General features: G+C 42.7%; 1 protein-coding gene across 2 annotated transcripts in view; it reads right to left on the bottom strand.

The window, feature by feature from the left end:
* LOC306773437 (ELKS/Rab6-interacting/CAST family member 1-like) overlaps positions 1–21,393 on the bottom strand; it is a 164,278-nt gene that overhangs the window by 52,476 nt on the left and 90,409 nt on the right. For both annotated transcript variants that reach the window (XM_079263249.1, XM_079263250.1), the window contains one exon: positions 15,799–15,959. In XM_079263249.1, the coding sequence (XP_079119375.1) occupies positions 15,799–15,959 (161 nt within the window). The remainder of the gene's footprint in view (positions 1–15,798; positions 15,960–21,393) is intronic.

Here is a 21,393-nt window from a genome sequence, read left to right as displayed (position 1 = left end):
TCATACACACACACACACACAGATGTGCCATGTTTTATAAGTCTAGCAGAGAAAACACAGTGCAATGAGCGCTAACATCAGAGCAGGTTTTATGGAACATTTGTTATTGCTGGCCTGTCGTGTAAGCAGCATCAAAGTGAAGACAGCCAGTAAAGCTTTGGTTTATCGTAAACTATTTATTGTGGCTCCCTCCTGCTACAGCACTGACACTTAGTTTCACTGCACAGGATTATAACACAGGTTATTAGAGAAAACGATCGACACCCAGCGCTAAAGTTACTCTCATCCAGAACTTTGAATCTGTTCCCTGTTACATACATAAAAGAGATCACCGTAAAAAAGTAGGATAATAGCGTGATTATTATCCAGAATTATAGTTAAGAGCGGCTTTGTTGCTTTTATTCACTATCAAAATCAGAATGTGTTTACTGATCTGGAAATTTTAGTTGTTTGTGAAGTCTGTAAAAAAAAGAAAAGCTGGAAAATTTGCATACCGTCAGCTCACCAGCCAGGTTTTGATTAGGCTGAGATGTAGATTAAAGCAGCCCAGTTGTGTGAAATAAAACGCAAGTGAAAGCAGATTTTTGGGGGAATTCTTGTGGAGAACAGCGTCTAACCCGCCTGTGTCTTAAACTATAATGGAAGTGGGTCAGAGACACTGGACATGAATGATTTAGTATGGAGCCAGAGGATGGGACCATCAGAGGGAAGTACTAGGGAAATAGGTTAAAGCTGGTGCATAGGGTATCTATGAGTGTGTGTGTGTGTGTGTGTGTGTATTTTTGAGTGTTTTAGAGGGAGAGAAAAGCTCCCCTCAAGGAGCTGTTGTACATCAGAGAGGCTGAAAAAAAAAAAGATGGCGAGAAGGCTTACACACACATTCGTACAGAAACAGCATTGACAGGGAAGGGAATAAAATAACTGGAGGATTTGGAGGGAAAACAAATCAAAGAGACATGAAGGGGGAGAGCGATGGGAAGGAGAGGGAGGTAGAGAGACAAAAGCTGTAAGGAGGGAAGAGAAAGCGAGAAGAAGAGGGCAGGTGGGACTACTCCGTGACAGAATGAGGATCTGTTCCTGACACATTTCCCCCTTTTTCTCGCTCCCTTTCTTCCCCTAAAAATTTCTCCCGTTCTCTCACCTCCTTCTCTTCGCCTGTCGCTCACACACCCGCGTTTAAAAAGCCACACTGTGACTAATAAGAAAAGTGTAAAAATGCTTTATGCATGGTCCGCGGGAGTTTGCTCACTCCACAGGACCACACACAAACACACAAACTAAGAAGTGTGACTGAAAATGCAGCTTTGTCTTCGCCGTGGATCTGTGAAGTAAATCCATTTCTACGCTTTGCTACTGAGACCGGGACATCTGCTAACAATCTGTCAGCACTCATGTTACATTAACCAATGGTGGTATCGGACACCTGCGACTCTTAAGTGTTTATCAAAGCAGAATGTAAAGCTTAGAGGAAATTTCTGCTTTCATTGACAAATTAAAGGAAAAATCTAAAGAATAATCTGTTCCTGTAAGTTTGGAGGCTGGGGCCGCGCTTTGGGTTTTCTGACTGGCAGGACACGATGTACTTTTTGTGGGGAGTTGAGTGTAACAGCCGTAGGAGCAAAGCCTTGGCTACAACAATGTTTATGTTGGTGGTAGCAACCAGACTGACAGGGTCCAAAGGTTTAGATGACATGTAGATAGATTTTTATTGTTTTACATGAGCTGTAATTCTTGAACGCAGCTATTTGTAGGCTATGTAGACGTATAAATCACAAGACTGATCTTGATATACTGATTCCATGAAAAACAGTTTCATGTTTGCCGATGTGAAACGGGCCTCTACCGTTTGCAGGTGATGTGGTCTTGTTTGTGTCATCAGGCTGATGTTCATCTGTCATGTAAATGGTTCGCAGCTGAGTGTAAAGTGACTGGGATGAGGATCTGCATTTCCTAATCTGAGACCTTTGCCTGAAAAGGGCAGAACGTCCTCTTTGGGTTGGGAAGGAGCAGGAGATCAACAGGCAGATCTGTGAAGCATCGGCAGTGATGCAAACTGTGTGTTGTTCTGCTGTGGTGAACAAAGAGGCGAGCCTAAAGGTGACACTCTCCATTTACTGGTCGCTCTATGGTCATGAGATGTGTGTAGTGACTGAAAGAATGAGATTGTAGACAGAAGTATCTGACATGACTTTCCTGCTCAGGGTGTCTGACGGCTCAGTGCAGTGCTGGTTGCTGAGGACCTGTCCTGCAGGCTTTCCGGGTGTCTCCACTGCAACACACCTGAGTCAAATCAATGTGTATTTAGCAGACATGTGCAGAGCTTGTCTGAGTCTGAGTCAGGTGTGTACCAGCAGGAAACTTGGAATATCTGCAGGACCTTGAGGATCAGGATTAGGGAGTATTTTGCATTAAGAGCAGCTGACGATGTGGCGCAGATGCCTCCATAGTGAGGTGTTCTGGGCATATCCCACTGGGAGGAGACCATGGAGAAGATGCAGGACACACTGGAGAGACTGGATGAGGAACTTCTCTGCTTGAGCTGCCCCTCCATGACTCAACCTCTGATAAGCAGCAGAGGATACATGGGTGGATATTCTTTTTTAAGCATGTCTTAAAAATAATTACTGCTTGATCAAACTTTTTTTTTAATGTGAATTGATGAATCACAAATCAATGCAATGTTTTATATCAGTATGATGTGATGTTAAGACACATACTGGAAATAAGACTGAATTAAAGTGTTTCTAACAGTTACTTAAAGTCACTATATTTTGGAATAACCGCCCCCCCCCCAAAAAAAACCAACAACCCCAATTTCTCAGCCCACCTTTGTCTTATTGTATGTTTTTTATTGAGCTTTCCAGGAACCACTGGCTTCCGCTCATTTTTATACAACATGTAAATCTGTCAGCAGACTCGTAACTCTGTCTGCTGATAATGAATTTATGTGCCTGTTCTTTCGGAGTCAAGGACAAAGTACAACACTCGTCAGAGAGATAAAGCTGCGCATATTTTAAAAATGGTCAACAAAGTAAATTATACAGTTACAGTTTGGGCCTGGAGGCATGCGGCTGAACATTTGGCTCAAAAGCAGTGGATTGCCACTAAGAAGGCTGGTGGTTCCAATCCTGGTCCGCCTAGCTCGTGTGGGGGGAATAGTTTATGTACGAAAAATGAGTCTTAAAGAATAAACTTGACTTTATTTGATTAACTTTTCCATTAAAGTGAAATAAACAACTTTAAATTAGGCATTCATTATACTGTTAGTCCGTGTATGATCATGTAAAGTGTGTTTAACTATTGATCCGAAGGCTTTTTAGCCTGCCTGTACAGTTGTAATTTTATTTCCAGAATGGAAATCTACTTGTGTGGCACTTCCAACATACAATCAGGGGCTTTGAAAAAGGGAAAGCGTGCTGTTATCTGCTTTTTGATATATTTTCCTTTTTCATCGCTCACTCTCCCTCTTTAATTGCAGTTTAATGATCTGTTTGATGGCCTGGCTTGCAGAACCTGTAATCAGCTCTGGAAAACAGGCAAGTTTAGGTTTTGCCGCATCGTTTCTTTTCTTTTTTTTCCCCTTTTATCTGTTTTTTTTCAATCTCTATTCTCACTCTTGTTCTTGTCTTCGAAGCTATTCTTCTGTTTCCAGTCCTACTCAGTTAAATGGTGCCATTAAGTTCACAATAAATGCCCAAACTGCACATAAAATAATGCAATTACAGTTGCACACAAAAGTACCACTTTCTGCTCCTCTTTGCTGTATATTCAGCTGAACATCAGTGGTTTGCACGGCTTCAGACTTCCAGAAAGCACTGCTTCTTTTTCTTTTTATAACATCTTTCATTCGTTTGGTTGCTTCTTTTTCTATCAGCCTCAAATTTTGGAGAGGAAAAGAATAAAAAATGGACAAAGAAAAAGAAAGATTACCAGACAAAAGGACGAGAGAGGTGAGCATGTGAAGAGGAAAAATGGAGAGCGAGATGGAAAGTGAGACGCCCTGTTTTGAGCTTGTAAGGCTAAGTGTCAAAACTGCATGCCCCCACCTTTTTTTGTCATACTAAGCCCTCACTGTGTCTTACACACACACAAACTGACTTTGGCACAGTCTGGATGTGGATTAAACTCATCGCTGTCTGAATGGATCAAAGCTCTTTGGTGTGCTGCCATAAGTACGTGTACATACATTCGTGTGGGAGGACGTATTTTTATGCATGAGTGTGTATGTGTGGGTGTATATCTCCGAGCATTCCTGCGGGAGTGAAAGCTTCTGAGCAATCACGCTGCCTGGTTTTGTAAGTGACTGTGTGTGTGTGTGTGTGTGTGTGTGTGTGTGTGTTTAGGAGGGGGGGGTCTTATATTTAGAAGCAACATGTATTTGAATTGCTAGTGGTGGAAAAGCTGACATGGTATGTGTGTCATTTTGTTATTGATGGCTGTAAAAAAAAACAAAAAACCAGAAATGCTGTTGAAAATAGTACCTTTGACTGCACGCACACACAAGCACAGTCGCATACATCATCCATTAGTTCCAGCACGTAGTGACAACTGTGACACTGCAGACGGAAAGACAGGCGGAAACACAGCCTGCCAGACACAGACCGGGTCGTAATGGCATTTCCACACAGATGTAGGCTTAGAAGACAGGAGCATTGTAAACGGAGAAACGGATGTAAAGCGAGGATGCAGGGATGGCAGGGATAAGGGAAGAAAACAGGAAGATGCGATGGATGGAGGGAAGGAATCCCAGAGTGAAGGAGGGACAGCAGGAATTAAGGGAGGGATGGCGGAAGGAGTGCAGGGAGAGGTTTGAGGGTTAGAAGGAGGCTGGGAGGGAGATAAAACACAGAACAGAGCAGCTCAGGAGAAATAAACTGAATTTATAGCATTCACCTTGAGGCATCAGCCAAGCTTCCCACTGCAGGGAGCTGAAGACAGCGATGCATTTTAGTGTGTCTCCAGATTTTATCTGCATGTGGCACAAAAATACTGTTTGTGCACAAACAAGTATTGTGTCACTGAATTGTACAACAAAGTGGATATTTTTTCAATAAATAGTGTTAACTGAATAAAAACTTGTAGGTTAAATGTAAAAGGGAATGCTGTTTTTAACTTTTCCCATCCAACGGATGACGCTTTGAGCCACAATCTAAAGCAACTAAAATGCCAGGTGTCATTTGCATTTCAAAGGAAACAAAAAGGGGTTTTCTCTCTCAGTTTGCTGTTGCGAAAACAGCCAGAGACCATCCACGATATCTTACAGAAAAAGCAGGGAATTGCAGAGAAACCTGTTCTAGTTTGTTCAGAACATTTGCTAAGTTGCAACTACTGTGCATCAAAAACATTACATTAACGGCAGGGAGGAGACTGTTAGGGAGTAATTATGCATTGAATATATATTGTAATCTGAAAGATTGATGAATGTGAAGCAGAAGGGAGACAGGTAACATAATTTCTTCAGTGTATCATACAGTTTGTTGGCTCAACTAAGTTATTGTTGGACAGCTGTCTTTCTCCTCCGTGCCTCCCCCCTTTTCTTTCTGCAAAAAATATCTCTGCTTTCCTCTTTTTATTTTTATTTTTTTTTTTTTTTAAATTTCATCGTCCTCTTACTGGATTTCCTCCAAATAATTTGATTTACAATTTTTATTCTGACCTCTGACTATTATTTGGTCTACACGCATTCTCTCCTCTTCCCACTTCTGTATTTGTCTTCTCAAACCTTTGCTCTGATATCAGATCCTTCTAATTCAAGGATGAGAGTTGTTGCTGCATTTGTTGAACTCATTTAAGAAGTCATTCATCATTTTAGACAAATGCTGAATTCCTCCGAATGGAAGCATGCAAATGACATTCCACAGTGAGCTCAAGCCAGGCTTCATCTCCGTTTAATGGCTATTTTAATACAAACTATTCTAAACATTTGCTAGATAAACACGCAAACTTTGCACATTTTCCGCATATGCAAAAGATAATGCTATCTAATGGAAATCAACAACAATAAAATACTGTGACACATAATAATGTAATGACTTTAGTGAACGTATGATGCGTAACAGCTGCAACAAACCAGTTTTTTAAAAAAAATGAATAAATAAATAAATAAATAAAACAATTTAAATAAAAAAATAACAATTAAATAAATATATAATAAATAAATAAATAAATAAACAGATTTCATTTTATGTCAAAGAAAAACTTGACTGATGCATATTTTCCTTTGAGTGTTTATTGTTATTATTAAATAATCACAATCACGGTTAAAAGTAGTGGGGCTACGCCTTTCCACTGGTGAAAATCCTCAACTTGCTGGGAAAGACATGCATGTCTGTGTGAAAAAGAAAATGAAGAAACTGACAGATGAAGAGAAACAAAAGAAAAGAGCAACGCAGCGAGGAAGAAGAAAAGGTGTGTGCTGAATGTCAGCAAAGCAGAGCAGCAGAGAGGAAAACAGACTTTAATTCATCCAGATTGGGATTTCAGACCTGACACCCTGCTGTTACACACACACTGTCAGCACATTCCTCCAGCTGGCTGCGACACACACACACACACACACACACCTTCATGCTCCAAACCATACAAAGACATGACAAGATGTATGGCGAGCATGAACACTTTTAATGTAAATTACGAAGAGAATGGTTTACACATACGATCGCTGCGGGGGAGATTTGTGAATCTGTGTGTTGTTCTATCTGCATAGATCACACACACACACAAGCACATGTGCAAACTAACATCTGTATCAGCCTCTTAACAGTTTGCATAAACTTGTAGCAGAGAAGATATCTAGTAAGCATCCAGCTGGTCAAAACTGCAGCACAAAGGCAAAAGCAGCTCTGGGGCTGTGTGTGTGTGTGTGTGTGTGTGTGTGTGTGTGTGTGTGTGTGTGTGTGTGTGTGTGTGTGTGTGTGTTTGTGGGAAACAAAAGAAGGTGAGCATGTCGGTGTGTGTTCTTCCAGCTGTATTTGGTATATATTTCTTCATGGGAGAGAGCATGTGTGTGTGTGCATTAAGATATTCTGTGAAACAGTCTGGATCATATATCACGCCTTAGAGCAACATTAAACCTTACACCGATCTCAAACCAGGCAGGAAATCAGACATCAAGCCCCGAGGAGTTACGGCAACCTGTGTGTGCAGAGGCAGCTTCATGTGCATTACACTGAGATATATGAACACACAAGACGCGGCCATGTTAAAACATCTCATGTTATACACGTGGGAGAAAGCCAGAAAAAATTATGTATTTGTTGAGCAAACCCTTATGTCTTGTAAAATACACGAGCAATGGTGTCATGAACATAATTCAGAGCCACACAACCAGCAGTTACATGAAATCTTTTACTAAGAGCTCAGACAACATCCAAAAATGCACGGGAACAGTTATGGAAGTGATGTTTTTGCTGTCAAATATTCACATATTTTTCATGTTGGAAGCTCCGACAAGCGTTTCAGTGGGGTCTTTGTGGGAAAACAACATTTCTAGTGGGTTTGGGAGGCAGACTCCGTCCACACCTTTACGATCGAGCTGAAAACCTTCCTTTTTCACGATTCTTATAATTAGGATATGAGCATCTCCTGAGTTAGAGTCTGCATGTACGAGACCCAACTATCCAGGTTATCCTCTTTGCTCTTATAGTTATGGGTAGTCTAGCCAACCATTACTTATGTAACAATGGGGATGTTACCTGATGCACTGAGAAGCACCTCGCTCTATTTCTCTGATATATTCATGTATAACTATATGCAAATATTGCCATCTTTAACTTATTTCTCCTTTTGCCGCAGGTCTTCCTGAATAAGTGCAGCTGTACATGTTGTTCTGTCTTTCCTGTCGTCTCCACCCCAACCAGTCGAGGCAGATGGCTGCCCTCCCTGAGCCGGGTTCTGCCGGAGGTTTTCTTCCTGTTAAAGGGGAGTTTTTTCCTTCCCACTGTCGCCGCGTGCATACTCAGGATGGAGGATTGGATCGAAGTCATGATTCGATGCAATCAGTTGGATTCTATTATAGGATCTGTATGAATTGGCTTTAATTGATGTGTATGTTGATTCGTGTATGTAAAGTGCCCTGTGACAACACTGTTGTGAAGTGGCCCTATACAAATAAAGTTAAATTGAATTAAATTGAATAGTTTCTTTGCAAAGGTTTCTTTTAACGCTTTAAAGTTCTCATTTAGAGAAAATCAGGCGTAAACTGTTTTCTTTTGGACAATAGTAACACGAATCAATATTTTTTACATTTTATACACTTCTTTTTTCTTAGATTACATACCCAAGTCATTTGTTAGAAGTAGCTCAGATAAGTTTATTATCATAAATTATGAATATAATTTATTGTAGTCAGTGAAAAATTAGCTCGACCAAACTGTAGAGAAGGCAGTTGAAGGGTTAATATGGTAACAACTAAGGGACAGTAGAAAATGGTGGAATCTAACTTCCAGAAGATGAACAAACAGCTGACCTGTGCAGCGTTGTGCCAAACAGAAGATACCGAGGATGGAGCTTGAACTCAGAAAGGGAAGATGAGTGTAGTTTTATTATTAAAGGTGATGTTTTTTCTTTGTTTTAATCTACATTTATTTGCCAATTTATTATACATGTAGATCAGCCATTTCTTAAACATTTAGACCAGCCAGTCTGACACCAACAACATCACGTTCAATGTTACTAAAATTCCCTTTATTCACAATTCTGATGCTCACTTTGAGCTTCAGAAAGTCATCCTGACCTACAAGACTAAATACACTGGTTACCTACCAGTTAGCTACTCAGCTATTTGTGTCAACAAGCATTGAAGAGGTGTACCTTAAAAACATGGCTGGTGACTGTAGGTTGTTGTCATTTTTATTCAATACAGAGTCTTACTCTTTACTTCTAAAATAAAATAAAAATTTTGGGCTAATCCTGAGCGATCAGTGAATCCCTGAGACACACACATTTATACAAAATGTTATATCAGACAGTTTTAAAAGTAAGTTCATAACTGCAGGGCTCCCATAAAGAAAAAAACAGGATGTCTTACATAATAACATCTCAAAACCAAGTGCGATTTGCCATGACATGATGGGTTGTTGTTGTTTCAGATGCAACATTTGCTAGGCTGGTGAATGTTAAAGAACAGATATGTGTGGTTTGTTTTGATTTAGCAGAAATGCTACTGAAGCTGTGAGGAATTAATCTACCTCTGATGTGATTACCTGCTATGCACTGAAGTGTGGCTCAGGAGATCCAGTGGATCCAGTGGGCTGCTTCTATGTCTAACTTTACAAATTACATGTCAAAGTACTGAACTTACTCTTGTCTTGGTAAGAATATGTGTTGTAAAAGAAGTCAAGAGGGAAACAGAGCAAGAATTTAGTCTTATATTCTTATTTATTCTAAATTGTCGGCTGACTTGCCTGTGTTTTTACACTTACATTCCCACTATAAATCATAAATTAACAATGGAAAGACGGGAAGTGGAGCATTTGCTGTTCAAAATTTCAACAAGTAAACCCGTGTACCCTTTGCTTATTGTGCTCCCCCAATATTTGACCAATTGCAGCCATGAGTGTAACCACAATATGCTGGGATACATACATGCAGCAGGTATATACAAACCTCTCCCTGCTGAGTGACAGCTGAGTGTAATCATACATGAGTGTGAGGTAGTTGGCGTGTATGTGTGCTACTGTGTGGTCTGACTTCAATAAAGCAGGTGAGGTGTGTTTTAATTTCTTTTACCTGTTACATAAATGTTCATCATGGGGCCGGTGCATTCCTGCCTCAATGTCAGTAAATCAATCATAGCCCTCCTGCACATGACCACACACACAGACACACACAAAGTCACAAATGAAAACAACTCCCTGCATTCTGAGGCCCTGATGTGTGTAGTAATCACACGGGTCGTTACTACGGCAATAAAATGGCCAATAACTCCCCTCACCTGGACCCTGTATGGACACACACACACGCTGTATCTTACTTAGAAACTATGACACATGATGCTAATAGAAAACGCCAAAGACAGAGGGCAGGAAACTTAATTCACAGTGCATGCCCTCATTTCCCATGATGCCACGATAAAACACTGTCCCGGTCGGTTTTAACATGCTAACTTTCTCCTTGGCTCCTATTTCAGCCCAAAGTGTTGTTCCACTAAATCAGACGTCACTGTAAGGTCTCAGGGAGGATGTAAATTTGCAGAAAATACGCGACTGGTGGACTCATCTTAGCAGCACTTAAACTACAAACCCATCTATTAAAACAGCATTAAAGTGTACATTGAGTCACAGTGTGTGCATGTGTGTGTGCGCTGGCGTCAATGTGCGCCATCCATCATGTGAAGAGCTGGACAGCGGGTACATGGTTACTGCATTAACATCATCTCCATGGCTTTAAGGAAGGAGAGGGAAGATGAAAGACAAGGAAGGAGAGGAGTTAATGAGGTGTCGGAGGAAGATTATGTCACCGAGTCCGGTCGAAACTTTCCTCAAACACCGAAGCTGCATTAGAAGCTGCAGCAAATGTGGAGATATCAGCTCCTGATAATTCTGCGCTGAATGTTTTAGTTTTAAATACAAGAGGACCTGGTTGTTTAAGTACAATACAACATTTACATTCAGTTTATAGAAAATGGGATTGAGTTAATCAGCTGAAAATCTGCCCATAGCGCTATATTAAATTTCCCAGAAATGTTGGCAAGCGAGTTGTAAACTCCAGACGAACACATGGAAATAATGTTCAGTTTATAATAAAGTCTAATAGCGAAACGTATTTAATGTTAAGTCTGAGACATTTCATTTTCTTCCAATTTAAAAGGCAAGGCAAGAATTAAAAGGATCAATCTTACTAATTTAATAACCAAATGTGTCGAATGTTTAACCCTTAGCCTTCTAAATGTAAAGCTCCCATAACTGGGAGACAGATGGAGCCAAACTGGGCCAAAATGACCATTTTGGAGACCCCACCTGAATTGTCTGTTTAAATTCCATCCATCCATCCATCCATCTTCTGCCGCTTATCCGGGGTCGGGTCGCGGGGGCAGCAGCCTAAGCAGGGAAGCCTAGACTTCCCTCTCCCCAGCCACATTTGCCAACTCTGCGGGGGGGATCCCGAGGCGTTCCCAGGCCAGCCGAGAGATGTAATCCCTCCAGCGTGTCCTGGGTCTTCCCCGGGGTCTCCTCCCCGAGGGACGTGCCTGGAACACCTCACCAGGGAGGCGTCCAGGAGGCATCCTGACCAGATGGCCGAGCCACCTCAACTGGTTCCTCTCGATGCGAAGGAGCAGCGGCTCTACTCTGAGCCCCTCCCGGATGACTGAGCTCCTCACCCTATCTCTAAGGGAGAGCCCGGCCACCCTGCGGAGGAAAATCATTTCAGCCGCCTGTATACGAGATCTCCTTCTTTCGGTCACGACCCACAGCTCATGACCATAGGTGAGGGTAGGAACGTAGATCGACTGATAAATCGAGAGCTTCACCTCCTGGCTCAGCTCCTTCTTCACCACGACAGACCGGCGCAGAGCCCGCATTACTGCAGACGCCGCACCGATCCGTCTGTCGATCTCACGCTCCATCCTTCCCTCACTCGTGAACAAGACCCCGAGATATTTAAACTCCTCCACTTGAGGCAGGACCTGACTCCCGACCCGGAGAGGGCAATCCACCCTATTCCGGCTGAGGACCATGGTCTCAGATTTTGAGGTGCTGATTCTCATCCCAGCCGCTTCACACTCGGCCGCGAATCGCTCAAGCGAGAGCTGGAGATCACGACCAGATGAAGCCAACAGGACCACGTCATCCGCAAAAAGCAGGGACCCAATCCTGAGGCCACCAAGTCGGATCCCCTCAACCCCTCGGCTGCGCCTAGAAATTCTGTCCATATAAGTTATGAACAGAATCGGTGATAAAGGGCAGCCTTGGCGGAGTCCAACCCTCACCGGAAACGAATCCGACTTACTACCAGCAATGCAGACCAAGCTCTGACACCTGTCGTACAGGGACCGGACAGCTCGTACAAGGGGGTCCGGTACCCCATACTCCCGGAGTACCCCCCACAGGAGCCCCCGGGGGACACGGTCGAATGCCTTCTCCAGGTCCACAAAGCACATGTAGACTGGTTGGGCAAACTCCCATGCCCCCCCCAGGACCCCAGAGAGGGTATAGAGCTGGTCCACTGTTCCGCGACCAGGACGAAAACCACACTGCTCCTCCTCAATCCGGGATTCAACTATCCGGCGGACCCTCCTCTCCAGGACCCCTGAATAGACCTTACCAGGGAGGCTGAGGAGTGTGATTCCCCTGTAATTGGAACACACCCTCCGGTCCCCCTTCTTAAAAAGGGGGACCACCACCCCAGTCTGCCAATCCAGCGGTACTGCCCCCGATGTCCACGCGATGCTGCAGAGGCGTGTCAGCCAGGACAGCCCCATAGCATCCAGAGCCTTAAGGAACTCCGGGCGGATCTCATCCACCCCCGGGGCCTTGCCGCCAAGGAGCTTTTTGACCACCTCAGCGACTTCAGCCCCAGAGATAGGAGAGTCCACCCCTGAGTCCACCAGCTCTGCTCCCTCATGGGAAGACGTGTTGGTAGGATTGAGGAGGTCTTCGAAGTATTCCCTCCACCGACCCACAACGTCCCGAGTTGAGGTCAGCAGCACCCCATCTCCACTGTACACAGTATTGATGGAGCACTGCTTCCCCCCCCCCGAGCCGCCGGATGGTGGACCAGAATCTCCTCGAAGCCGTCCGGAAGTCTTTCTCCATGGCCTCGCCGAACTCCTCCCATGCCCGAGTTTTTGCCTCGGCAACGGCCGAAGCCGCATGCCGCTTAGCCCGCCGGTACCCATCAGCTGCCTCCAGAGTCCCACAGGCCAAGAAGGCCCGATAGGACTCCTTCTTCAGCTTGACGGCATCCCTCACTGCTGGTGTCCACCAACGAGTCCTGGGATTACCGCCACGACAGGCACCAAAGACCTTGCAGCCACAGCTCCGGCTGGCCGCCTCAGCAATAGAGGCACGGAACACAGCCCATTCGGACTCAATGTCCCCCGCCTCACCCAGGACATGTTCGAAGCTCTGCTGAAGGTGGGAGTTGAAGCTCGCTCTGACAGGGGACTCAGCCAGACGTTCCCCTCACAACACGTTTGGGCCTGCCAGCTCTGACCGGCTTCCTCCCCCACCATCTGAGCCAACTCACCACCAGGTGGTGATCAGTTGACAGCTCCGCCCCCCTCTTCACCCGAGTGTCCAAGGCATGTGGCCGCAGGTCCGACGATACGACTACAAAGTCGATCATTGAACTGCGGCCCAGGGAATCCTGATGCCAGGTGTACATATGGACACTCTTATGCTGGAACATGGTGTTCGTTATAGACAATCCATGACGAGCACAGAAGTCCAATAACAAAACACCATTTGGGTTCAGAGGGGGGGGACCATGCCTCCCAATCACTCCCCTCCAGGTCTCACTGTCATTGCCCACGTGAGCATTGAAGTCCCCCAGCAGAACAATGGAGTCCCCAGAAGGAGCACCCTCCAGCACTCCCTCCAAGGACCCCAGAAAGGGTGGGTACTCTGAACTGCTGTTCGGTGCATAAGCACAGACAACAGTCAGGACCCGTACCCCCACCCGGAGGCGGAGGGAAACTACCCTTTCATCCACCGGGGTAAACCCCAATGTACAGGCACCAAGCTGGGGGCTGATGAGAATGCCCACACCTGCTCGGCGCCTCCCACCATGAGCAACTCCAGAGTGGAAGAAGGTCCAGCCCCTCCCGAGGGTACTGGTTCCAGAGCCCAAGCCATGCGTCGAGGTGAGTCCAACTATATCTAGTCGGAACCGCTCAACCTCGCGCACAAGCTCAGGCTCCTTCCCCACCAGAGAGGTGACGTTCCACGTCCCTAGAGCCAGCTTCTGCAGCCGGGGATCGGACCGCCAGGGTCCCCGCCCCTTGCTGCCGCCCAGCTCACATTGCACCCGACCCCTACGGCTCCTCCCGCAGATGGTGAGCCCACGGGAGGCGGGGCCCATGTAACCCTTTCGGGCTGAGCCCGACCGGGCCCCATGGGCGAAGGCCCGGCCACCAGACGCTCGCTCTCGTACCCCGCCTCCAGGCCTGGCTCCAGAGGGGGGTCCCGGTAACCCGCGTCCGGGCAAGGGAACATTCATGCCCAGGTTGGTCGTCATCATAGGGGTCTATGAGCCGTGCTTGGTGTTTAAATTCTCGCCATTTTCTTCCTATTTACTTCATCAGACTCGAGCTTGGCAGAAACAATGTCTAAATATTTTATTATGATTTAATAAATGCTTAGAGTTACAGCTGCTTCAGTCCAATGGGATAATCATAATTATCCAGAAAGGATTCAGGGTTTTATTTAAGGGAGCCTGAAACTTATTTCATTTCTGCTTTGTGCAATTTTCCTTTTTTTCTTCACCAATATCACAAGTAGATATTTACACATCTTAACAAATCTCCCTTAACTGTGGCTAAAAAAAACAGACCTGGTGGTGGCATTGACAGACTGATTCAGTTCAGGGTTTGCAAGTTTTTGGGCAGAGTTAAAACTCTGAACATCTTTTGGGCTGTATACATCTGATTCTGCTTTTATTTACTGGATCATTTATTTCCTTCTACAATAACCATTACTTGTATCTTTATTTTCATCATAACTTCACCTATATGACTTCATAATTTCTTCTTATCTTCTTTAATAATAATAACTAAAGAAGACTGATTTCTGTATGTTTGGCTGTGAACTGCTTTAGTTCTTTACACGCTAGAAACATGGAACGGAGAGAGGATGTGAACTTTCTCCTGAAAAGAAAACAGGTTTTGCTAAATTGCTGGGCACATTAGGAGCTGAACAAAAGAAATAAAACAAACATAGAGACCACATTTATGTCCAAATTCATTACACATACATTTAGATTTATTTTTGTTCAACCAGGATTTAATTTGCAGACCAATATTTTTATTAGACATCAATTGCATATAACATCACAAATATTCTGAAAAAGCGCGCATTTTAGTTTGTTGTGATGGTAGGTTTTCATTTGTTTTTTCCTTGATTTTCAGTGGCTCCAGTCCCTTGGCTGTGAACCAGCAGGTGGCCACGGGGTGGAGCCAGCTAATTGGACCGAACCAGTGGCAGAAATGGGAGGGGGAATTTAGGGTTTTCTTCTGTTCATTTAGTTAGGTTTTTGTGTGTCATCCCCTTTGTCTATTTTGTTTGGGCTGATCAGCCACTATTTAAGTTTACTCTTGTGGGTCAGTTTGTTTAATTTTGTTTGAGTTACTTCTGTCACAAATTCTTTGATTATAGTTTTGTTAAGTTGACCTCTTTTATAGGCCTGATTTATTCATTTGTGTTAAAACAACTTTTTCTTTTTTTTGGGTCAAAATAAAAACCCTATTTCTTTAACTTTAAACCTGTGCCTGACTGCTTCACTGCTCGGCCCATCACACCTCTCCATGAATGTGTTTCCAGTTCATGAACTAAATTTGTTGTTTTTTGATTGACTGATAAAACTTCAAAAGCTTCGTTCATGTGAAATATGTAAATGGTTTACCTCAGAACAAGGTGAAAACATAAATGACGCGTGCTTTACAGCCTATCTGGGTAATGTTTCCTCACAGAGAGGTTTTGCATATGTGTGTGTGTGTGTTTGTACATGAAAAGTAAACAGTATGACATATGGATGTGAGGGATGATAAACTGGCAGCTGGATGAACAGTCTCAAAGTTGAGCTGAAATACCCATTAAAATTCAGATAAGTATTAAAATATGCATGTTTCTGTATTCTTACTTCATCTCCAGGACCTCTTCCAGGTGCTTCCGCCTCTCTGCTCGCAGGGCAGTCAGGTGACCTTCCTTCTCGGTCAAGGAGAGCTGAGTTGATGACAGCTTGGCTTTCATCACCTCCAGTTCCTGTTTCACCTTCTCCATGGCTACCAGGAGGTCCTCCACCTGACCCAAGCAAATAAACATACATTTAACATATTTTTTCTGCAATTCTTTAGCGTGTTTTCTGTCCCAGCTTTACGTCACGTTGTCTCAGTGTGTCCGTGTGCATCTGAGTGCTACTGCACCTGAAAATGTTTTAATAATTTCTGTTTTTACACGACATGCTCCGTTGGAGAAGATCAAGCGTGTCATTTTACCTCTCCTTGTTTTCTTTCTCCTCTCACTGTTGTTTCTCTTTCTCCCTCTCTTCTCTGATGCATCTCAGCCCCCTCCTCCCTCTGGCTGTATATCACTGTGTCAGTTTTATGTGTGTGCAGTTGGTGTGTATTTCTACTGGCCAGACAATGATCCAGCTATCACCCAAACATACACAAGAAAAAACAACAAAGGAGCTTCATTGCAGGTAAAGTAAATTATTAATAAATATGACTTGTTGCAAGTTTAATAACATTTTCTTCTCTACTTCTCTATTTAATTTAATTTATTTGTTTGTGATTTCAGTTTCTCAGTGTTCATCAAAGTTTTTCTCATTTTCTAAGCTCACTTTTTGTTATTTACAGATTTTTTCTGCTATGTCTTGTTGATACTGTTTACACCAGGGTGACCAAAGTTGGTCCTCAAAGACCGCTGTCCCGCAGGTTTTCACTGTATCCAAAAGCCAATGAAGTTCTGCTCAGAGGCTCTTTAATTTGAGTCAGGTGTGTTGGAGCACGGATATGTTGAAATGCTGCACACGGTGTCCTGAATTATTTAGTGAGATGTAGAATATCACTAAATGCAACCTTTGAGTCTCAGTTTTACTGTGGAAGTTTTAGTTTGTGTATCAAAATAACTGTTTATTCCTCACACTGTCATTTTTATCCCCTCTTTTTATTTAATTCTTTCCTTTTTCTTTCCACGATTTCACTTGTTTATTTGTTTACTTGCTTGTTTTTCATGCTCTCTGCACCCTGCTGTAATGTATTTATGTAAAGCACTTTGACTTGTATATGAAAGATGCCATATGTGGAGACCCACAGGGATACTGGACAGACAGCTGGGCTAAGAATATTTAACCCCTCCACTCCCCCCATTCCTTTTTTTTGCAGAAAGCATGCTTAATTGTTATTTTTCTTTCTAATGTGTGTTTAACTCTATTTGTTCAGTAGTTTCAGATATACAGAAGATACACTTATAATTACTACAGATGTTCTGGGAGGTCACGTTAATATGAGCAATTTACACAGGCATCACAGGTGGCTTAGGGGGTCCTTGAGATTGAAACAAGGAAGTGCTCTGTAAGCTACGGAGTTCTTTACGCACAGCCACCGTTTGAAATGCGTGTTTTTGTGTTCCAGAAATAAAGTGGATGTCACGTTTCTTCACTCATGCACGCTTGGGAGTCGTTTGTGTTCAAGTGTGCAACACATACAACTAAACTGTTTCTCCTGTTTACTGGTAACAATCTCTGACAGGTTGGATCCTTAGTTTTCCATGCAAGATTAACTAAAGGGAAGCTAGAAACTTTATCAAACAAATCAGTTTCCATGCAGCATGGGGGGTTTAGGATATTTCTGCAAATTAAAAGTCTGAAAAAGTTCAAGCAGGAGAGCACTGTGAGATCATGATACGGTTAAAAACCATTCGTGTGACGCAGAAAGCAAATCAGATGAAGGTATATCAAAAAAGTCTCTGCCAGGCAAATGCATCGTATCAAGAAAGCAGCTGGTAGAAAGCCACTGATGCAGTGGCATCAGCCTCTCCATGCAGGACACGACTGTGGATAAAGTTGTATTTCAGCCACTTTTAACCAATATACAGAAAGACAAGTTCTTGCATTGGATTCAGAAATACATGAAGACTGTTTAGTGACTGGTGAAGATTGTGCTAGACTGGATTGTCCACATGTATGCGTTTCTGGATGGTTGGTGGATGACAAGTATCTCCCAACAAGGCTACAACATTGTAGTACTACTACAAAAAAGTAGTAGTAAAGAGATGTGGGAATAATGTGGAGTAAGATGTTAGGCAACTAGGGTGCCCCGGGGCAGTGAAAATAACCACTGGCTGACCATTTCCTGCCACAATGTACAAGCAGGAACCGTTCCTTCTGCAGGAAAGCTAGCACTTTATCCCATGTTGCAAACTGAATCTTTGGCTGCTATGAGTATACAAGGAAAAAAACTTCTGACCTCAACCCTACTGAAAACCAGAAAATGATCTACATAATGTGAGAAATAGGACCAGTGTGACTTTTTAGTTCCTCAAACTGTCATTTAGCAGTTTGTTGCTAATTATGTTGCTAATTATTTAGCATAATTAGCAACACTTTATCTGAGTTGATCTTTTTCTGAGTGGCAGAAGATGCCCTTGTCAATGGCAGCCTTGTTCAGTCAAAGCCAGATTATTATACATTAATATAATTTTTAAAAAAAATCATATTCTCCGCCATTTGCATCGAGTATTTAGGAAAACTGAAAAAAACAGCACATGTGTAATAATACTTGCAGTATTCCTGAAATCAGTCTGCTGTTAGGCGCTGATCCGTCACTCCTTTCTAAGTCTCTTTCATTCTCAGACATTTGTTTTTACACTAGGAAAACACACACTTCTCAAAACCGACTTTGTCGTTTGTTAAGTTTGTTTCAAAAGTTCTCACAGTAGCTGTGTCAGAAAAGGAAAATATTATAAAAACAAATATTTCTACATTTAATTTTTTTTAAAAACTCATGAGCTGTTATCTCACTCTAACTCAACCACTGCCACCATACATTCAGAACATTTATAGTTTATTTGTTTTCATGTCTTTAAATAACCTATTTGTAACTTCATCCTCTATATGTTATTGATCATATGGAGCTTTTCTGACCTGCTGCATAGCCACATGCCTGTAATGGATACAACACCTTTATGCAATAACATACTATTTCTTATTTCTGAAGTAAACAACAAAACTATGAACATCTTTGTGCATAATGGTGAATTTAGACTAAATATATAAAAGCTTTAGCTATACCATGTTAGCTAAATTGCCTCTGCATGAGCAGGAAAAGAAGTCGACAGTCTGGCCATGAAACAACACAAGACTTAATACAGAGTTAAACCACATCAAAGGGATCCCTTCAACTTCTGGTCCAAGAAATGTGACGGCTCCATCATGCATAGTCAGCTCGGCTTGTACAAAAATGTGCCAGCAGTTGCAAAACCCAGTAGCAGTCAGCTAACTGCAGGCTGAATGTAAAACTACCCGTAGCCGATGTTGACAAGGTGCTGGTGGCAAGTTGTGAAACTTTAAGCAGAACATTATCACTCCTCAGGTTGGGCTAATGTCTCTTATTTTTTATCTAATTGAAGGTTCTGTTGTGTGGAAACATCAAGACATCAATATTCTATTCTATTCTGTAGTCATTTAGCAGACGCTTTTATCCAAAGCGACTTACATATGAGTGAAAACAACACAAGCACAAAATCAAACAGTAGAGGACATCATAGGAAGATGCTAGTGGACTGTTCACTTGCAGTGCCAAAACCCAGCCTTAAAAAACAAGAAAAAAATATACAAAAATTTGGTAAATGTTGCTTAAAATAAGATAAATTATCTGCCAACAGAACAAGAAAATTTGGCTTGTCAAGACTTCCCAAAACAAGTAAAAATATTCTTAAAACGAGGAATTCTCTGGCAAAACTAAGAACTATCTTACCTTTAAAAAAAAAAAAAGCATATGTGTACTTAATTTAAGATTTTTAATCTTACTTAGATTTCAGTTTTTGCAATGTGGATACAGATCCTTGCATGAAGTGCTACAGGCTTTTTTTTGTTTGTTTGTTTTGTTAGCAATCCATGCTGTTTGTGTCCACTTGACCTTATACTTACTAGACCATAAAGGCCACCTGTGTTCCTGTGCAAGTGACCACATCCAGCCCAAATAACTGTGACCAGTCTGAATGTGGTGAATATGTACACACCTGGATCAATCTCCATTTATAAAAGCAACTTACCAGGCGAAGCAGACAAGGAGAAGAACATGGGCGCTTGTTTTGAGGAAAAAAAGAGTCAACATCCACATTTCTATCATTAAGTCTGAACCAGATGCTCCAAAAGACACTACTGTATGTACTGTATGTAGGACATCATGTGCAAACTGGCTGGAAACCATGTACCCAGCCTAACACACACACACAGAGTTGCTTTAACAGTTTTGAAAAAACAAAGTCTGTGTGGAGAAATGTGAAGTACAACCAATATAAACATTTCTAGCTCCCACACCACCGGCGACTTTAATGATGTTGACCTGCAAATTTCTGTTTTACACCATATGGTTTAATTCCACCACTGTAGGCTTGAAGAACTTTACTTTTGAGGCTACACACTGCTACACACACAAAGATTTTCCCTGCTGGCATCGTGTAAATAGTGTCAGACATAAACATAAAACATGGGGCTGATGGGGGATGTAAGAGAAATGTAAAATGAAAAAGAAAACAGGGTGAGTCAAAATGTATCTGTGATATTTTCTTCAGAGTCTAATTGATGCGAAGTCAAAACTCAGAGCTGTCAAGGCTACCAAAGGCAGGAAAAGAGAACTTCTACTCAAATTCCCATGCAGCTGTTCATTAAAATAAAAATACATGAAAGGGGAAGTTTAAAAAAAAAAAAAAGACAAAAACACAACCAGATAAAGGACATATAAGACAGGTGAGTGGAGTATTAATGGTTCTTTATTACCTTTGACCACCTAAATCCGCTTGTGCTGAACTCATGCATTGGAATGTGAGAAAGCTGCATACAAAATGACAGAGAAAAAGAGAGACGTGAGAAGCGGGAGGGAATATAGCAAGGAGGAGGAGATGGATTTAAGGATGTCACCACAGATAAAGGAGGAAAGGTAGAGTGCTGTGGGGAATAAGAAGAGAAGAACTGAAAGAAAAAAGCAGCAGAGAAAGGTGACTTGTGTCAAAGAGATTGAAAGCAAAACAAGAAAGACTAGAAAAGAGATGCAAGGACAAAAAAGAGAGAAGAAATGCTGAGCAAAGACAGTGGAGATAAGCAGATGGAAGAAAATGTAGGCAGAGTGCAAAACATTTAGCAGTAAGAAATACGAGCAGCAGTAAAAATATGCAAGTCAAAGGAGAGAGGAGGACACGAGGGATGAGGAGAAGACAGGAAAGGCTGAGGAGGAAAAGGTGACACATCAAAAGACGAAAGAGGGCAGAGAAAGGAAGACTTGAGACCCAGCAGGAAATTGAGGTGCGGAACGAGAGGAGGAGAACGAGCCCTTTAGCGTCCTGAGTGTTTGCGTTTAAGAATAACTTGGACTTTCTTTTAAGATGAAGACAGAAGGAGAGACAGAAGAAGGTGCACTGGGTTCAAGAATGAAAACTGTCTGGTTAATAAAAGGCAGAAAGCTGGAGAGGCTTTAGTTTCAGACAGATGGAGTGTGTCACACAGTAGTGACTC

Source organism: Telmatherina bonti (genome assembly GCF_933228915.1).
Source record: "Telmatherina bonti genome assembly, chromosome: 23".
NCBI lineage: Eukaryota > Metazoa > Chordata > Actinopteri > Atheriniformes > Telmatherinidae > Telmatherina > Telmatherina bonti.
Note: the sequence above shows the minus strand (reverse complement) of the source record. Positions and strands in the feature narration are given on the sequence as shown.